General features: G+C 42.1%; 1 protein-coding gene across 9 annotated transcripts in view; it reads right to left on the bottom strand.

Annotated features, from left to right (window-relative positions):
* The window catches only part of LIMCH1 (LIM and calponin homology domains 1), a 345,245-nt gene that overhangs the window by 179,316 nt on the left and 149,535 nt on the right, over positions 1-16,394 (bottom strand). For all 9 annotated transcript variants that reach the window (XM_036852624.1, XM_036852621.1, XM_036852622.1 and 6 more), the window contains exon 3: positions 171-240. In XM_036852624.1, the coding sequence (XP_036708519.1) occupies positions 171-240 (70 nt within the window). The remainder of the gene's footprint in view (positions 1-170; positions 241-16,394) is intronic.

The raw sequence follows: 16,394 nt of genomic DNA on the forward strand, positions 1-16,394 counted from the left end.
ATAACTGCAATCTTTCATTTTTAAGCGACCTCTCAGTTTAATGGCTTCAATGCGTTCTCATTCACGTGGAATATATACTGCAGGAGAAAACTGTAATAAACGGCACTGTCATGACCCTTAGGTTAGAGCAAAGGAATATTGGAAGATAAATCTCAATTCTGGATACTCACCAATCCTGCAATGGGGGTAGGCAATCTGTTGATCTTTTTAACAAGTCCTGGCTTTATAGCATTCAGCAACCTGTCATGAAAAAGGCAGAATGTCAAGTGAGACATAAAGCAAGATGGATCACACAAATCACCTTTATCCGAGGCTACAACTAAATTGCTGAATAGGAAAAGCAGCGAATTTAAAGCATGTAGTAAATCTCAGTAATCTATGAGCCTTCATGCAACCAAGTGAAGAGCTTTGCCAACATCAAGTTTGTCTGTGGCAGGTGAAGTTTTAGAATTTGGAAATGTTGGGAGAAAAGAAAGGATGGAGACTGAGAGGAGCTTCAGAGGAAAGGACAAAAATGTGAGCTGGATTGAGGCTGGGAGAGAAGTGTCTAGTTTTGAAGCCAGGTATTACTACACAGCAAGGCTCGTTCCCAATTCTCCTGGCTAAGGCAGGGGTCTCTCCAGGGATGCACTAAGTTCAGAGACCAACATCTATCTTTGCAAATGATTTGCCAAGACTAATTCTACTTCCAGACCCTCTTGCTTTTTGAGGAGAGTGGCTTGTTAAATGTGGTGAGCTTCACTTAAGAAAGGAAAGAATATGTTTAGCAGGAGGTTAACCAGTCATATCCTGAAGATTTTAAACAAGGCTGACCGCAATTCCCTAGGTATAAAAGATATGTGAGCAAAACGTTTTCGGGGTAAAGGTTGAAATCACGTAAAAATGGTAATACAGGCAAAGGAATGCAAGAGAAACAACCATAACTGTTTGTCTTCAGGAAATATCAGTTCAGAGTGAAAAGAAATAAGGAAGGCAACTTGTAAAACGAAAATAGGGTTGGCATCAGGGTGATGTGGTAGAATTGTAGCATTTACCAACTAGGTTATTCATAAAGGAATTATTGAAGGTACAGGGTTGTCGAATGGAAGCATTTATTCTTATATTAGGGAATTAGGGGAGAGAAGATCAGGTAATTTATCTCAGGACACATGGCAAGAGAAACTTAGGCAGGGGTTTAGCATAATTCAGGGGTCAGCAAACTATGAGCCATGGACCAAATTTGGCCCAATGCCTGTTTCTGTAAACAAGTTTTACTGGAACACAGCCCTGCCCATTCATTTCCATACTGTTTACTGCTGCTTTTGTGCTATGACAGCAGAGCTGAATCGTTACAACAGAGAACCTACAGCCCAAAAAGCAAACAATTTTTACTATTTGGCCCTTCACCAAAAAGTTTGCCAAACTCTGTTACCATTCATGCAATCTAAGGTTACAGTAAATTCTGAAGAACCTATGCTTGATAGATTTCTTCAAACCAGTAACAAAAGATTCTTTGAAATAGGTCAATAATTAGTCTTGAATTCAGCCTGTATTTTACTTTGACACCTCTATGTATTGATATATTGAGAAATGTCACTACAATGGTTACAACAGACAGGATATTTCTGGTTTTGCACTAAGAATTGCCTGTCCTTGGTCACTCTCACTGCAATTCCAAATGCTGCCGCCAAGAGGTAACACCCAGTGTAGACACAAAAAAGTAGTGCCTTCTGGCCCATTGAGAGCCAAGATGGTGCTCCTTTCATAAATGCACTTAATTTTAACCATGAATTTATAATCTTCTCAAAAAGTACTTTTTTATAGCTTATTTTGGAATTATTGGTTTTTCAAGTTAGAAAGCAACTTGTTCACTCTTCTCATTTTACAGTTTAGAAAACTGAAGCCTGACAATGATGAGCTGATTAGTGGTACAGTCAGGCCCAGCTCCCAAGATCCCTGAATCAACACATTCTCTGGCAGCGTTAACATCCCATAGCATGTGATTCAAAATAAACAGATAGATATGATGTCTCCAAAGCAGATTTTAAATGTACAAAATTCTTAACATACATTACTTTTCTTGTTAGTTCTTAACAGTGTCGTTTTAAATAGTATTTGTGCACAATTGTTGAAAAAGGTCCTTGCGTGGATATGACTGCCGCTTAACCCAAGCTGGCCCCAGGCAGTCGGAGGCTCTTCACCCTCTCCCCTGACCTAGGAATGTACGTTCTGCCCACTATTCCCACAGTGGGAGCCATCGTCAAGCATTCAGCCTGGAGACAGTAGTGTTTTGTTGAGACCATCTGGACTGAATATCTACTGAACCCAGTTAAAGCATCTATATAAACTTTTAAGATTCTGGCAAGATTCTCCTCATCTTTCAGCCACCCAAGACAAGCATCATATGTAAGTTCTCTTGCTTATTAACCCTGCCACCTACAAATCTGGAGCTATCTGCCTCTTTCTTCGGGCTCTCCTTGCCTTCCGTGTCTGGGGACCAGATCTGAATTTCACGCTGGGAAATCCTGAGGTTGCCAACCAACAACAGTGTTGACAATTCAAAAGGAACCAAAAGGATATCCAGTAAAACTTAAGTTTCACTGTCACCAGGATACCACGGGGCCCTAGACTATTCCCTGAAGGTAACCTTAAAGACTTCCAAAGAAAATGTATAAAGATATTTGTAATTTTTTTTTAAAAGACATGTGTAGCATAAAATATGCACTGTCCTATACCTTATTTTTCCACTTAGCAATGCATAATGGAGATTAAATAATTTACACTGGAGAGCATGCCTTAACAATACGTGTGGACCTATGTCCTTCTTAATACCTGTGGACAAACTGATGAGGAGCTGGGAGAGGGGAGTGACAGCATTGGCTCTGAAGTCTAACTGACTGAATCCAAAGTCCAGCTTGGTCACTCATTGGGGAGTTACTTTGGGCAAGTCCATTAACACCAGTTTCCTCAACTGTCATAGAGAAACAATGGTAGCAATTGCATAGGTGTCAGTGAGGCTTAAATGTGACAAAATATGTGAGACGCTAGCACAGAGCCTGGTGCATAATAAGTTCTCTATAAATGGTTCTCTACATTTGTGTATAAGTATTTATTTATACTAATTCAATTCACTGCATTCTAGATCAACTACTTTCTCTAATACTTTTAGATTTTTCTAATGAAATAAAATACCATTATATCAGGTCCCTGAACTTTGTTTCTAATTATCCAAAGTAAAACAAAAATAACAAATACCTTACAAAAAAATTCATAAATAAAGAATCTTTTTTAAAAGAGGTACCCATTTTGTCTTCTATAGCTAAGAATTATATTATTTTTAGTAACAATGGATCCATCAACTCTTTTATACATGTTTAAATTTTTAAACAGTTTTAAATGCTTCATTATATTCATCCTTTGTAGAATTATAGTTATATGGCAGAAATCTTTCCTGTCACATGAAGTAGTAAAAAAAAATTATAATGATAGACCTTAATCAAAAGAGCAACCAAAAAAAAATTACTATGATGTCTATCCAAATGTTTAACAACAAATTAAAAGATAAAAAGCCACAGTGCTCTTAAATATTTGGGATATTTTCAAGATCAAGGCAGCTGTATTTTTTCATGTAAACATTGCCCTGGTTCTGTACACAGTTTATAGTACACGACAATAAAAGATAACATTGAATTCACATTGTAGAAATGCCCACCACCTGCTTATCTTGTATTCTGCATTAAACTGAGAACATTTTTTTGTATATATTAGAATCAGATAAGAAGTTCAACAAAACAGCTATGAGCATGAGTCAAGGATATTTTATTCACTTGAAATTTTATTAAAAACCACTGTTGCCCTCCTATCTATTAAAATATAAATATTTTCAATAAATATTTATTGATGACATGCTTTAAAGTAATGGTGATGATGTTAATATTTTATTATTCATGAACCTTCTGAAATGCATTGTTCCCCCACTGTCCTGTCCTGCAGAGACAGGTCATGTATTCACTCCACCATTTTTATAGAAGAAAAGCTTGAGCCCCAAACAGGTGTGAAGCCTTCCCCAGAGACATGCACAGCTAGTTTGCAGCCCAGCTTGGAAAGCCTACTGCAGCTTGGTGCTTTAGAAAGTCCAGCTTCAGTATGTATCATCAAAGCACAAAACAATAACAACAACAAACAAACCACAGAAAACAAACAAAAACTAAAAACCCAATAAAAATCTATCTAAATACAATGTGAGAATATTAACACTAGGTGGGAATAAAAGGAAAATGGAAGCGGGTGTCTGCTGGGAAATGGTCACATTTCATCTATGGATGACATACAACATCCTCAGGAGGAATTCCAGAGAAAAGGAGGCGGTCACTCACTTGTGGCAACTCCCCACTTAGCAGAACCCCACACCGGTTTCCCCCCTGTGAGTCCCAAAACCTATAGCTAGAAGGAGAACGGTCTGCCCTCCCTGTCTGGTAACAGATTAAATTTGTACTCATCTAAAGACATTTCTGGGACATAGGCATAATTTTAGATAACAAAAAAACATTGGTGTCATTCCATGTCTCCTGCATAAATTTACCCACAAAATAAAGATAATTTAAAAACTGGAGATATGAGAGCTAATTAGGATGGACTAATATCCAGATATTTATTTATCCAGCAATTATTTATCAAGTGCCTGCCGTGTGTTGCACACTGCTCTAGACCCAGGGAAGGCAGTAGTGGAAAAGACAAGTGAAGGACCTGCCCTTTAGAACTTATCTTCTTAGGACAAATGAGTATGTGGGGCAGTGGGAGGAACAGAAAATAAACAAGTAAATAAATGAGAGGAAAATTTCAGATTGCATAAGCACTGGGAAGACAAGCACAGTAACCCAGGCGGGTGGTACTTGAGTCAGGTGATGAGAAGGCTGCCCTGGGGAGGTAACATTTGGGGAAAAAATGGGAAGAGACAAAAGTATTAGCCAAAGAGAGACTGGACACAAGAGTTCCAGGCAGACTGAACAGTAAGTAGAAAGGCCTGGAGACAGGAGCGGGCTTAGTATATTCAAGGGCCAATGTGACCAAGCAGAGTGAGTGGAAGGAGGAAACACATGACATGAGAGCCAAGGTGTAAACAACATCCAGGCTCAGGTAAGGTGTCTAGATATTTTTCTAAGTACAATGTACTTAGAATTAGAAGTACATCAGATTTTTAAGAAGAAGACTGAAATGATCTGATTTATAGTTTTAAAACAACATCATAGGGGCTTCCCTCGTGGCGCAGCGGTTGAGAATCTGCCTGCCAATGCAGGGGACACGGGTTCGAGCCCTGGTCTGGGAAGATCCCACATGCCTCGGAGCAACTAGGCCCGTGAGCCACAACTACTGAGCCTGCGCGTCTGGAGCCTGTGCTCCTCAACAAGAGAGGCCGCGATAGTGAGACGCCCGCGCACCGTGATGAAGAGTGGCCCCCGCTTGCCACAACTAGAGAAAGCCCTCGCACAGAAACGAAGACTCAACATAGCAATCAATCAATAAATCAATCAATCAATCAATCAATAAACCTTAAAAAAAAAAGATGTGACTGCATATCAGCATCAATAGTAACTAAAATACGATCCCAATATTAAAAAAAAAAAACAGCATCATAGGCAAGTAGTATTAAAACAAATTTATAACTATATATGGAAATTTTGTGTTTATTAAAAAATCATGGGTATCAGATAGATGAATAAAACATCATAAATAACTTATAACGCTCAGCAGTGTTATCATGAAGAGAGTGTAATGAATTTGGAGGAAGTTGTCTAGGTTTTAATGGGTAAAACACACATTAGCTATGAGCTACTGGGAAGTCACTGGATCAAAGTCTCAGTTTTCCCCTTAATAAAAATGGGGATTTTGAAAACCTGACCTTCCATCCAGAACTATGGTGAGGAGCCAGCGGGACAACGTGTGCTGCTAAGTGGAAATGTTGGTAAATGGAAACTTACATATTCACACTCATTTGGTATACTGAGCATGTCCCTTTTTGCTAAGTAAGTGCATTTTAGTTTCAACTTTTCCATTAGTCAGCTGCCAAAGACTAAAATAGGTTTCACTTATTTTCTGGCCACCTTTGGATAAAAAACCTCACATAAATGAATTAAGTCAACAGATGTGTATAGCTTGCTATATATATATATATATACATATATATATATATGGTAATAAGCGACTAAAAACAGAAAGAAAAGTTTTAATCTTGCATAATCCTGTTACAAAAAGTTAATGACACTGAAGGTAAGCAAAAATGCATGTGTTTCTGATATGATAGAAATGAATTGGTGTCTACTAAACTCATATTCCAAATCTAAAACACACTGTGACCTATTTCAAGTAAGGCTGTCCATGTGTTCCTTTATGTACTCAACAAATATTTATTGGGCGTGCATGATGTCCTGGCCCGGAGCCGGGCACGGGGGACACAAAGGAGGACAGGGGAGACCCCAGGTCTATCCCTCATGGGGCGTGCTCACTAAGAGATTTAAAACCTACAGGAAGACCCAAACTGGGCACATGTGTAGTTCATTGTCATGCTACCTAATGCATGGCCATCTTGAGTTTTTGAGAAGGTGAATTAAAGACATACTCTGCACACATTCTGTGGAATCCAATTCTTAAAAGATTAAAGATTAGATTCCTTAAAGAAACAATTGTTGAGACATCCAGGAATGAGGCTGATGTTCTGATTCAACCACAGGCTGTATTTTGTAATTCTTTTTAACACTTAATAGCCAGCTTATGGTAGCCTCTCAATGATTGTTTAATGGTTATAAAATACAAACTGAAGAAATCTGTGTCTATCTGCAATTTTTAAAAAAACCTCAAATCCCTACTGTGGGACAGAGAGGTTCTGATTCATACCGACTCTTCCAACAGCTGATATAATAGCTCTTCAAGGGGCACGATACTGTGAATACTGCTACAAAAGATACAAGACCATCCAAATGTTAGGAAATATACCAATGGGCAGCTTATTTTTTTACTGGACTGTAATAAACATTAAAGGTAAAATTTGTAAAGGGTTGCAAAATCCAGCTTACTCTATACATCATTCAATTCAGAAATTCAAGTCTAATAATTATCCTAGAGTTTGGGGGACAGCAGAGACACCATCTAGACCTTGAACCCAGGGTTGGGAAGTTCATGCTTAATCTCATGGGAAATCACTTTATTCTTTGCAACAAGAGATTACATCATCATCTCATTTAGCTTGGTTTGCACAGCTGCAATAGGCAACTATGATCACAAAATTACCTACTTTGCGTCCCTTTTAATTTGGCTCAAGAGTGTTTTCCTATGCAGTTTCCTTGATCACTTTCTGGTTTGACTATGTACCCTGGACAAAGGTGTGCGCACTTTCATTTAATCTAACATGGCAACTGTTTTTGAACCTAAGCATGAGATCAATTTAACCTTGACTATAAACCTGTTACAGATGTCATTTTTAGAGATTTCTTTTTAGAGTTGCCTTGGCAAAAGCAGGCAAGTTAATAAACCTTTTCTGAGGTCAAGAAAAATTGCCTAAAACGTGGGGGAAAGTGAAACCTGAACCAAAGGGGAGTTTCATTTGAACAAAATAGTGATGGAATGCAAATTGCCATCATTAATATCTACCAAATGTTTGTGGGGTGCTATGCATTGTCAAGACCGTGTGAAGTATAGGTCTATTTGAGCCACTTGCCTTTAACATACCTAAAGAAGAGATCATAAGGACTTTAGAAGGTCTTTGTAGACTTGAAATTCCAAGAAATTGGGCCTAACTGTGAATTCTAGGGCTCAACAGTGCTGTTACTCTTCTAATACACCTCCCCAAGGCAGCAGCTGCTCCTCAAACTCACAGGAGTTTCTCCCCTAGACACACAGCTAGGCTACACCTCTCAGCCTCTTTTGAAGTTTTCTGTAGTAATATAACAGAGTTCTGGCCAATGGAGTGTAGGCAGAGTAACGTATGTCATACCTACACCTGTCCCTAAAACCTCTCCCAAGCAATTCTCCATTCCCTCTCTTGCCTCCCCCCATTCACTAGTTAGATGTCAGCACCAGGGAAGACTTTAGAAGTCACATGTTGAGGATGGAGTCTCTGTTAGCTGGGGTCCCTGAACAACGACCAGGAGCAGTCATCTCCACCCTTTCCTGCTGCCAAAACTGAGCTACACGAGAGTGAGAAGTACATTTTCATTGCATTAAACCACTGAGAGTTAGGAGTTTATTACTTACAGCAGCCAGCATTACCTTAACTATTAAAGCTCTCCAGGAGGTCTTTTCTCAGTAAAAAGGGGCCTTACTTTGCCAAACCGTACCCAAGAAAATCCTGTCCTAAAATGCAAAATTAAACACCTGGGCACATCCTTTCCCCTGGGTCTTGTTGGGAGGCAGCAGGATGCAGAAGAGCTAAAATTTGGGCCATTGTAAGCAAATGGACCCATTTTTATTTTCCTACATTTGCTAGGGGTAAAAAGTCTTCTTGCCTATCACTTCTGCTCTTAATACTAAAACAAACAAACAAACCCAAAAAGCAAACAAAAAAACCCAACAGTAATGAAATAATCTATAAACATGAAAGGGAAACTCCAGCAATTAACTGAATATCTTGGAGTCCTTTTTTTTTTTTTTTTTTTTTTTAATTATTATTATTTTTTTTACAAAGCTGCTTTTTTTTTTTTTAATAATTCTTTATTTTTATTTATTTTTGGCTGTGTTGGGTGTTTGTTTCTGTGCGAGGGCTTTCTCTAGTTGCGGCGAGCGGGGGCCACTCTTCATCGCGGTGCGCGGGCCTCTCACTATCGCGGCCTCTCTTGTTGTGGAGCACAGGCTCCAGACGCGCAGGCTCAGCAGCTGTGGCTCACGGGCCCAGTCGCTCCGCGGCATGTGGGATCTTCCCGGACCAGGGCTCGAACCCGTGTCCCCTGCACCGGCAGGCAGACTCTCAACCACTGCGCCACCAGGGAAGCCCCCTTGGAGTCCTTTTGATTCATTTTCAATGTCTCTCACAGTCTAACCTTTGCATACCATCCTTGCTGTTTAGAAATTACAGAATTTTTGGATTAGAAAAGGCCTAAAAATCAATTAAAAATCTAGGAAAGGAAACTGTCACCAGGCACATATCTGAGATCAGAGATCCTAAGTGGTAGAGTTAGGATTACAAACTCAGGTTCCTACACTGAGAAGAGTGCTTTACTTCTTGCATTTCAATAACTAATCTCCAGCCACCAGTCTCTGCCATCTTAATCGATCTGCCCAATGCACCCAAACCGACCCCATCTCAACCTTGGCTTTCGCCGTGTTGCTTCCTTCCTCCAATGACTCCCAGGCTCCTGAGTGCCCACAGGATGCCCTCCAAATGCCTTCACCTGGTAATCAAGCCCCTTCCCGCCCAAGCTGCCTTTCCCACCGTGCCTCCCACTCAAGGTCCTCCCTGCTTTTATAAGCTATAAGTTTAAAATGGCACATGTGATCAATGAACCGTGAAAGCTGGCAATACGTGAAGAGACTTTAGTGTAACCAAATAAAATGGAGACTGAAGTTACACCGACACAGGCAATGATACGTGTAATCATCATCGTGCTATGTAGTAATTATGTATAAATGATTGTAATTAGTATTTCTTTTGCACAGCTAAAACCTTGTACTGCTGGGTTTACTGTCAGAAGGGTGGGAGAAAACTTGGAATGTGAAATTGCTGGAATGCAGCTCGGAAAGGCAGCCAGTTCCTTGCTCTCCATACTTCTTCAGCAAGAAGTGCTCAGAACCAAGAGTTCCAGGATTGAGACCCATAAAATTCCAACAGAAATAGGAACCTCCAGGGCTTCCCTGGTGGCGCAGTGGTTGAGAATCTGCCTGCCAATGCAGGGGACACGGGTTCGAGCCCTGGTCTGGGAAGATCCCACATGCCGCGGAGCAACTGGGCCCGTGAGCCACAACTACTGAGCCTGCGTGTCTGGAGCCTGTGCTCCGCAACAAGAGAGGCCGCGATGGTGAGAGGCCTGCGCACGGCGATGAAGAGTGGCCCCCACCTGCCACAACTGGAGAAGGCCCTCGCACAGAAACGAAGACCCAACACAGCCATAAATAAATAAATAAATAAATAAATTAAAAAAAAAAAAAAAAAGAAATAGGAACCTCCAGAGACAGAAAGGCCTGAGGTGCAAATCCCAACTCTGCAACTCACTAGGCAAGTTATTTAACTATTCAACATTGAGTCTCAGTTTCCTCCTCTGAAAAATGGGCACAATAATACCTATTGGTCATGGCATGAGAGTGTGAAATAATGCGTGTAATACATTTGGCACAGGCCTGGTGTACAGTGTGCACTTCATAAATGGAAGTTATTAACATCTCTTCCCTGCCGCCCTGCCATCCCCTCCCCCCTGGCTCCCAAGCAGGTTTGGACCCCAGCCCTGCCCACAAGTGAAAATCTGATGTGTTAACTATTGGCTCACTTCTGCTCCCAAGCACCCTGTCTGTGGCTAAAGCTAGGTTGGGAGTTGGGAGAGATGAAAGCACAGAAGTGAGGGAATGAGATAATGTTAGTCCTTTTGGAGGGCAGGCTTGCAAGGACATGGTCGTTAACACTGGGGATGGGGAGGAAGGAAGGGAGGAAGCAGCAAAGCAAAGGTAGTAAGAGGTCCAAGGACAATCTCGGCGGCACTACAGCCGTGTCCACAGCTGCCTCTGGCCCTGCTTCACCGCCAAAGCCTAGCTATCCTTTAACTCTTGCCAAGGCTCCTGTCCCCCCATCTCACTTGCTGTCCTTAGGGTGATGGGGAAAAGCCAAGTGCTGAAGAGGCCCTTTGCTATCCTGGAAAGGGGAGGTCAGCTCCTAATGTGGCTAGTTATAATTCTGAATCAATTTCCTATTCATTCCACATGTTGTTATCAAACACCCCACACCAGGTGCCAAGCTAAGCCCAAACCCCTCCAGGAGACTGGGTTCTACAGTGGGCCCGACACTAACACAGATGTGATATGGGTTACGTAAGACGTTCCCCCCATAGAACACTAGTCTTTGGGGAAATAGTTTCCAAGTTCTAAATGAGTGACTTGGAAAAGAACTTTGAAACATACTTGGAAACATAGAATGTACATAGTAGGGTGGTAAATTAAGGATAGACATAGCAAGACAAGTGTAGGAAGCATTTCTGCTTCTCCTCGGGAAGCACGACATTTTTTTCAAATATTCGTGTTTGGTGCACAGCAGAAAGTAATCAAAAGTCTCCACTGCCAACAATGTAATTTCCTAAAAAACAACCTAATCTCATTGAATCTCCTCTGAATAGAGACCATGCTGGCTGTCTACTGCTCACTGGATGCTGTTTAAACTCCTTAACATGCTATTCCAGGTCTTGTGCAAATGGACCTGATACCTACCTTTCCTCTCCTGATACCTACCTTTCCTCTCTGGCCTGTCCCATTTCATCCTAGGCTCTGGCCACAGTTCCTTCCTTGAGCATGCAGAACTCCCTCACATTGCTGAGCACTTTCACAAGCTTGCTGCTCCCTTTGTCTGACTTGCCTTTCCCACAGGCCTCCCCTCTTTCTTTTTCCCCTTAATATGAAGAGGAAGTCTATTTCTGCATGATTAACTTTAGAAAGGAATCATTTATAATCTGGGTCCTGGGTGGGCTACTTAAGAAAAGGTCCTCTCCTGTGGGTAACCGAAGGGAAACATTTAGAATGGCATGCTTGAGGCAAGAATTTTGCACACTTCACTGTGGGAGGCCAGCGCACCCAGCCTCATAGCCCAGTAGAGACAATCAAAAAATGGATTATTAAGGAAATACAATTAGGGAACTACTAAATCCTCTCAAATACAAGCAAAGCCTAATCCAGCAGGTAAGCCCACAGGTGGTTAGTGGGATAGGCCAGTTTCTCCTCTGCCACACAAGCAGCCCATATTTAAACCTGTTGTTATATATATATTTTTTAAGTCAATTGATCATTCCAATAAATGTGTAATAAATTTGTTCAGGAGGAAAGAGATTAAGCCTGTGATTTCCATGAGCAGAAGTTTAATATTTATCAAGGCACAGATTGATAGGGTGAAGGAAATCACATTTTGAGGGAAGTGGTTCCTGAATGATAAATATGCTAAAATAAGTTTCAAACACAGTTTTGAAAGCGTGAAAACAAAACATACTTGCCATATATATTAAGAGAAAAGAAGTTGCGACAAGGATTATATACTTTTAAACGGAAAAAATATTTGCAAAGGTAGATGAGCTTGAGAACGTTTCAGATGCACACAAAAGTCCCCCCTCCCACGAGTAGATTCTTGTAATCGATGCTAGCTCACAGTTTGAATGGGAACAGTTGAATCCCCACCCTACACACTGTGCTGAGTCCCTCTTTTAAATAAAAACCGAGGGCTGTTTATTTGGTGAGGATTCAAAGAAAAAAAAAAAAAAAGGCAATACTGGAAGTCCATTTTGCTCATCATGAATCCTACAAATTCTCCTTCCATATCCTTCATCCGTTTTCATCTTTCCTAACAGAAGACTGTCAGGGATACTCAGTTCTTGCCTAAGTCCCTACCTAAGCCATGCCAATCTTCAAACAAAAAGCAGCTTTTCACTGGAGATCTTTACTAAAAGAGTGGGTTGAAATGTCCTTACTTGAACCTAAAAGCTTAATGAGTCTTGGTGCCAAAGAGCTGGGGACAGGCCAAGTCAGTGAGGCCAGTTGTGATTTGGCAGAAAGACAAGGGAGAACCCTACATAGGAGGCCTATCAAATTCTTAACCAGTCCACTAAGGCCAAAATCAGTAAGGGCAAAAGGACCCACGTTTGCTGAGAGTTAAGTGAGCATCTGGGTTAGAGAAAGAGCTCTAGATGAAAAGCTGGAAGACACTGTGCTCTACAACCTGGGGTCTCCATCTCATCATCAACAAGGGGGTGGTGGCACGATCTGATCCAGGTTGTTCACCTACTGTAGTTACAGAGAGGATAAAATAAGGGAAGGGTTTGTGAATACTGAACAAGGTAATGGTGACTGGAAGACACCAGTCTGGAATCGCCAACCACTGGGGTGACCATGCACACACACACACCCCCATACACACGTGCATACATCCAGACAGACGTACCTACGTACATACAGTTAGCTGAGGACAGTCCCAGGTTTCATTTGTTGTTCCAGCACCTCAGCTGATTAACACCTTCTTTCACTCTCAGAAGCGTTTTGTTTGATATATGGTTCACTTCACTACTAAGCCATTGGGTCTAACTAATCTCATCTCCTTATCAATAGTTGAGGAAAGGGCTTCCCTGGTGGCGCAGTGGTTAAGAATCTGCCTGCCAATGCAGGGGACACGGGTTCGAGCCCTGGTCTGGGAAGATCCCACATGCCGCGGAGCAACTGGGCCCGTGAGCCACAATTACTGAGCCTGCGCGTCTGGAGCCTGTGCTCCGCAACGGGAGAGGCCGCGACAGTGAGAGGCCCGCGCACCGCGATGAAGAGTGGCCCCCGCTCGCCACAGCTGGAGAAAGCCCTCGCACAGAGATGAAGACCCAACACAGCCAAAAATAAATAAATAAATAAATAGTTGAGGAAAATACTCCATGTATAGTTTATATTAGATAAGGTCTCTAACAATAGCCTATTGAAATGATGCAAAAGCATGAGCCAGAGCTCAGACCATTAAGTCGAATCATGATCCGTTGATTGGCAGTTCCCAGAGATGGCTATTAACTGACAAAGGTCTCCAGTGCCTCCCTCTACCAGCGAGACAGGACTTTTCGGAGCTGACCTCTGCCAGGGCCATGCAATACAAGTGACCTCCAGCTCCTTAGAAGTCTTCTTAGCTCCCTCGGTTTCCATGACACCACGCTCCCTGGGTTTCCTCTCGTCTCTCTGATAGCCTCTTTGTGAGCTTCTCTTTCTCTCATCTCTGACCAGGGAGAAGAATTCCTCAAACTGGGACCTTGCTCTGCTGCTCTTTCTTGATGTGGTCTTCCCCTTAGAGAGACTGTCATATATCACAGCTTCACCCTCATGTCCACCAATGGCTGGCAAGTCCAATTCGAATAAGTTAAATCCATCATCTCACCCCTAAGTTCTGCCTTTGTCCCCAGTAGCCTACAGGACTCTCTGCCTGAGTGGACTGTCCGTACCCTAAACTCAGTCTGCCCAAACTGAAATCATGACCTCTCCCACCAAATAAAGGACCCCTTCCAACTGGCACCAAGGGCCCACCCTGCTTGTCATTAACAACTGAAACCCTGAAGTGATTTTTTAGTCTTTTCTTTCATTCATCTATCCCTATACCTGACCAAGTCCTGTTGATCTCTTTTAAATTCCTCTTGTTTTCATTGCTCTGGAGATCACACCCAGAGCTCCTTTTGTGGTTTCAAGGCCCTGTGCAATCTTGATCCTGCCTACTTCTCTTCTTCATCCATCCTCATCTCATATCATTGTCCTCCCTGTTTTCTACATTTTCGCCAAGTAAGTCTTCTTGCAACTCCTCTAGTACATGGAGCTTCTGTCTTAAGAATCTCAAACATGCTTTCTCTCAGCTAGAACATGTTTCCTCCCTCCTTTCACCTCTCTTCCCTCTTTCTGGGCCAATTTCTGCTCTTCATTCAGGTCTCTACCTACGTGTCACTTCCTCAAGGAACTCTGAGGTTAACAACCCACATGGGGTCAGGATTTAGATTCCAGATCTGATCAGGGTGTCCCTGTTACACGATGTTATGGCATAGTTCACTAGTGTCTACAGTAACTTGCCACACCTGTAAGCAGGTTCTTAAAAAGGTTAATTGGATGAAGAAAGAGACACATCCTGCCCCGATCCCCTGCCAGGCAGATCTCCCCTATGTTTGCCAAACACATCGTCCTCATTCCTGTCCCCAAACCTTTCCCCTGTCCTTGTTCCTGTGCAGTCTGCCCTCTCTTTCCCTCAGCCTATTCTCACCTTAAGTAAAGACGTAACATCTCTCCAATAACTGTCTCCCAAACTACAACAATCTCCCCTTGTTTAACTTCTATTAAATTTGGGGATTAAATCTGAGTCACTTTTGCATTTACTCATACGCTGGTTTACACAGTAACAACTGCTTTGTGTGTGCGTCAACGCCCAAGCCCATTATAAAACTCCTGAAGATCAAGGATCAAGCCTTACATTCCCTTTTTATGCTCCTCGGTGCCTAGCGTGGGGCTGTGCAGAACAGAGTCGGTATCCAGTAAGTCCTCCATGTGACAAAATGTCTCCACGGAAAGCTACGCCATCAACTCCCAACCTGTCCTAGAAGGTGAGTGCATATCCATGGCACACCACATCTCATGTTGAAATCAGGACAAGAATCTAAGACAAGCCCTCCTTCTTAGAATAAGCAGCTCATTCATCAGCAATGATATAGACAAGTATTTGCCAACAGATTTCTTATCTTCAAAAAATTATTTCAGCAACATAAGAACTGAGACAAAAATCCACTGAGACATTCTTTATTGGTCACTTATTTGCAGACCAACATACTCGGACTTTGCATTCCATCAAAACGTGTCTGCAGAACAAACCCCAGAAGTTCACTTCTATGACTCCTAAGAAGATAGAGCTATAATGGAGAATCTTATAGGTAGAGAAAGCAGATACTTCCATCTGTTGAACTCCCAGTCTTCAGGGATGGGTCCATTCTTTATGTAAAATTGTGTGTGTGTGTGTGTGTGTCTGTGTGTCTGTGTGTGTGTGTTTGTGTGTGTGTGTGTGTGTGAAGGAGAGGGAGGGGTAGAGTGTGGAGGGAAGGAGAGGAGAGGAGAAAGGAGAGAAACAGGATAATACTGATGATGACAGCCAAAAATTGGGAGAAAGTTAATGATCTAATGAGAATTAAATTGCCTAGGTAGATCTCTTACTACTGGATTCAATTTGTCCAACAGCTGTTTGTAACAGATGTATTGTGTGCCAGACCAGTGTCCAAGGGGGGAAATCCAAAGATAAATAGAAGAGGTCTTCAGGAAGCTTTCAATCTGGTACAGGAAGGAGACGTGGGATAAAGAGGTCGAGCGCTGTGGTAACAGCTACTGCGGAGGCTGTACAGGTACTTAGACGCCAGGGAGGAACCCACTAACTCTGCCCAGAGGGTTCTGGAACAGCTTCCCAGAGAAAGAAATCACAACATACTGGAGGGAGCAGGAGGAAATGACGTCACCACAGAGGTCAAGGCCACTGTTTTCAAAACAATCGCTCTCAGCCTTGAGCTCTGCCAGCCAAAGTTCATTATTCACAGATGATCAAGTTTGTAAGGGACCCAAATGTTCTTGCCCAGTTTTTGATCACAGCCTAGGCAAAAGGAGCTAGGAAGTAAGCCTCCAGTTGCTTCATCCTGTGGCTTGTGGGCAGCCCAGTGAGAGAGCTGATGGGTGCCAGTGACACAGAGTTGCATTGACTTTGT

The sequence above is a fragment of the Balaenoptera musculus genome, chromosome 5 (assembly GCF_009873245.2).
Source record: "Balaenoptera musculus isolate JJ_BM4_2016_0621 chromosome 5, mBalMus1.pri.v3, whole genome shotgun sequence".
Lineage (NCBI taxonomy): Eukaryota > Metazoa > Chordata > Mammalia > Artiodactyla > Balaenopteridae > Balaenoptera > Balaenoptera musculus.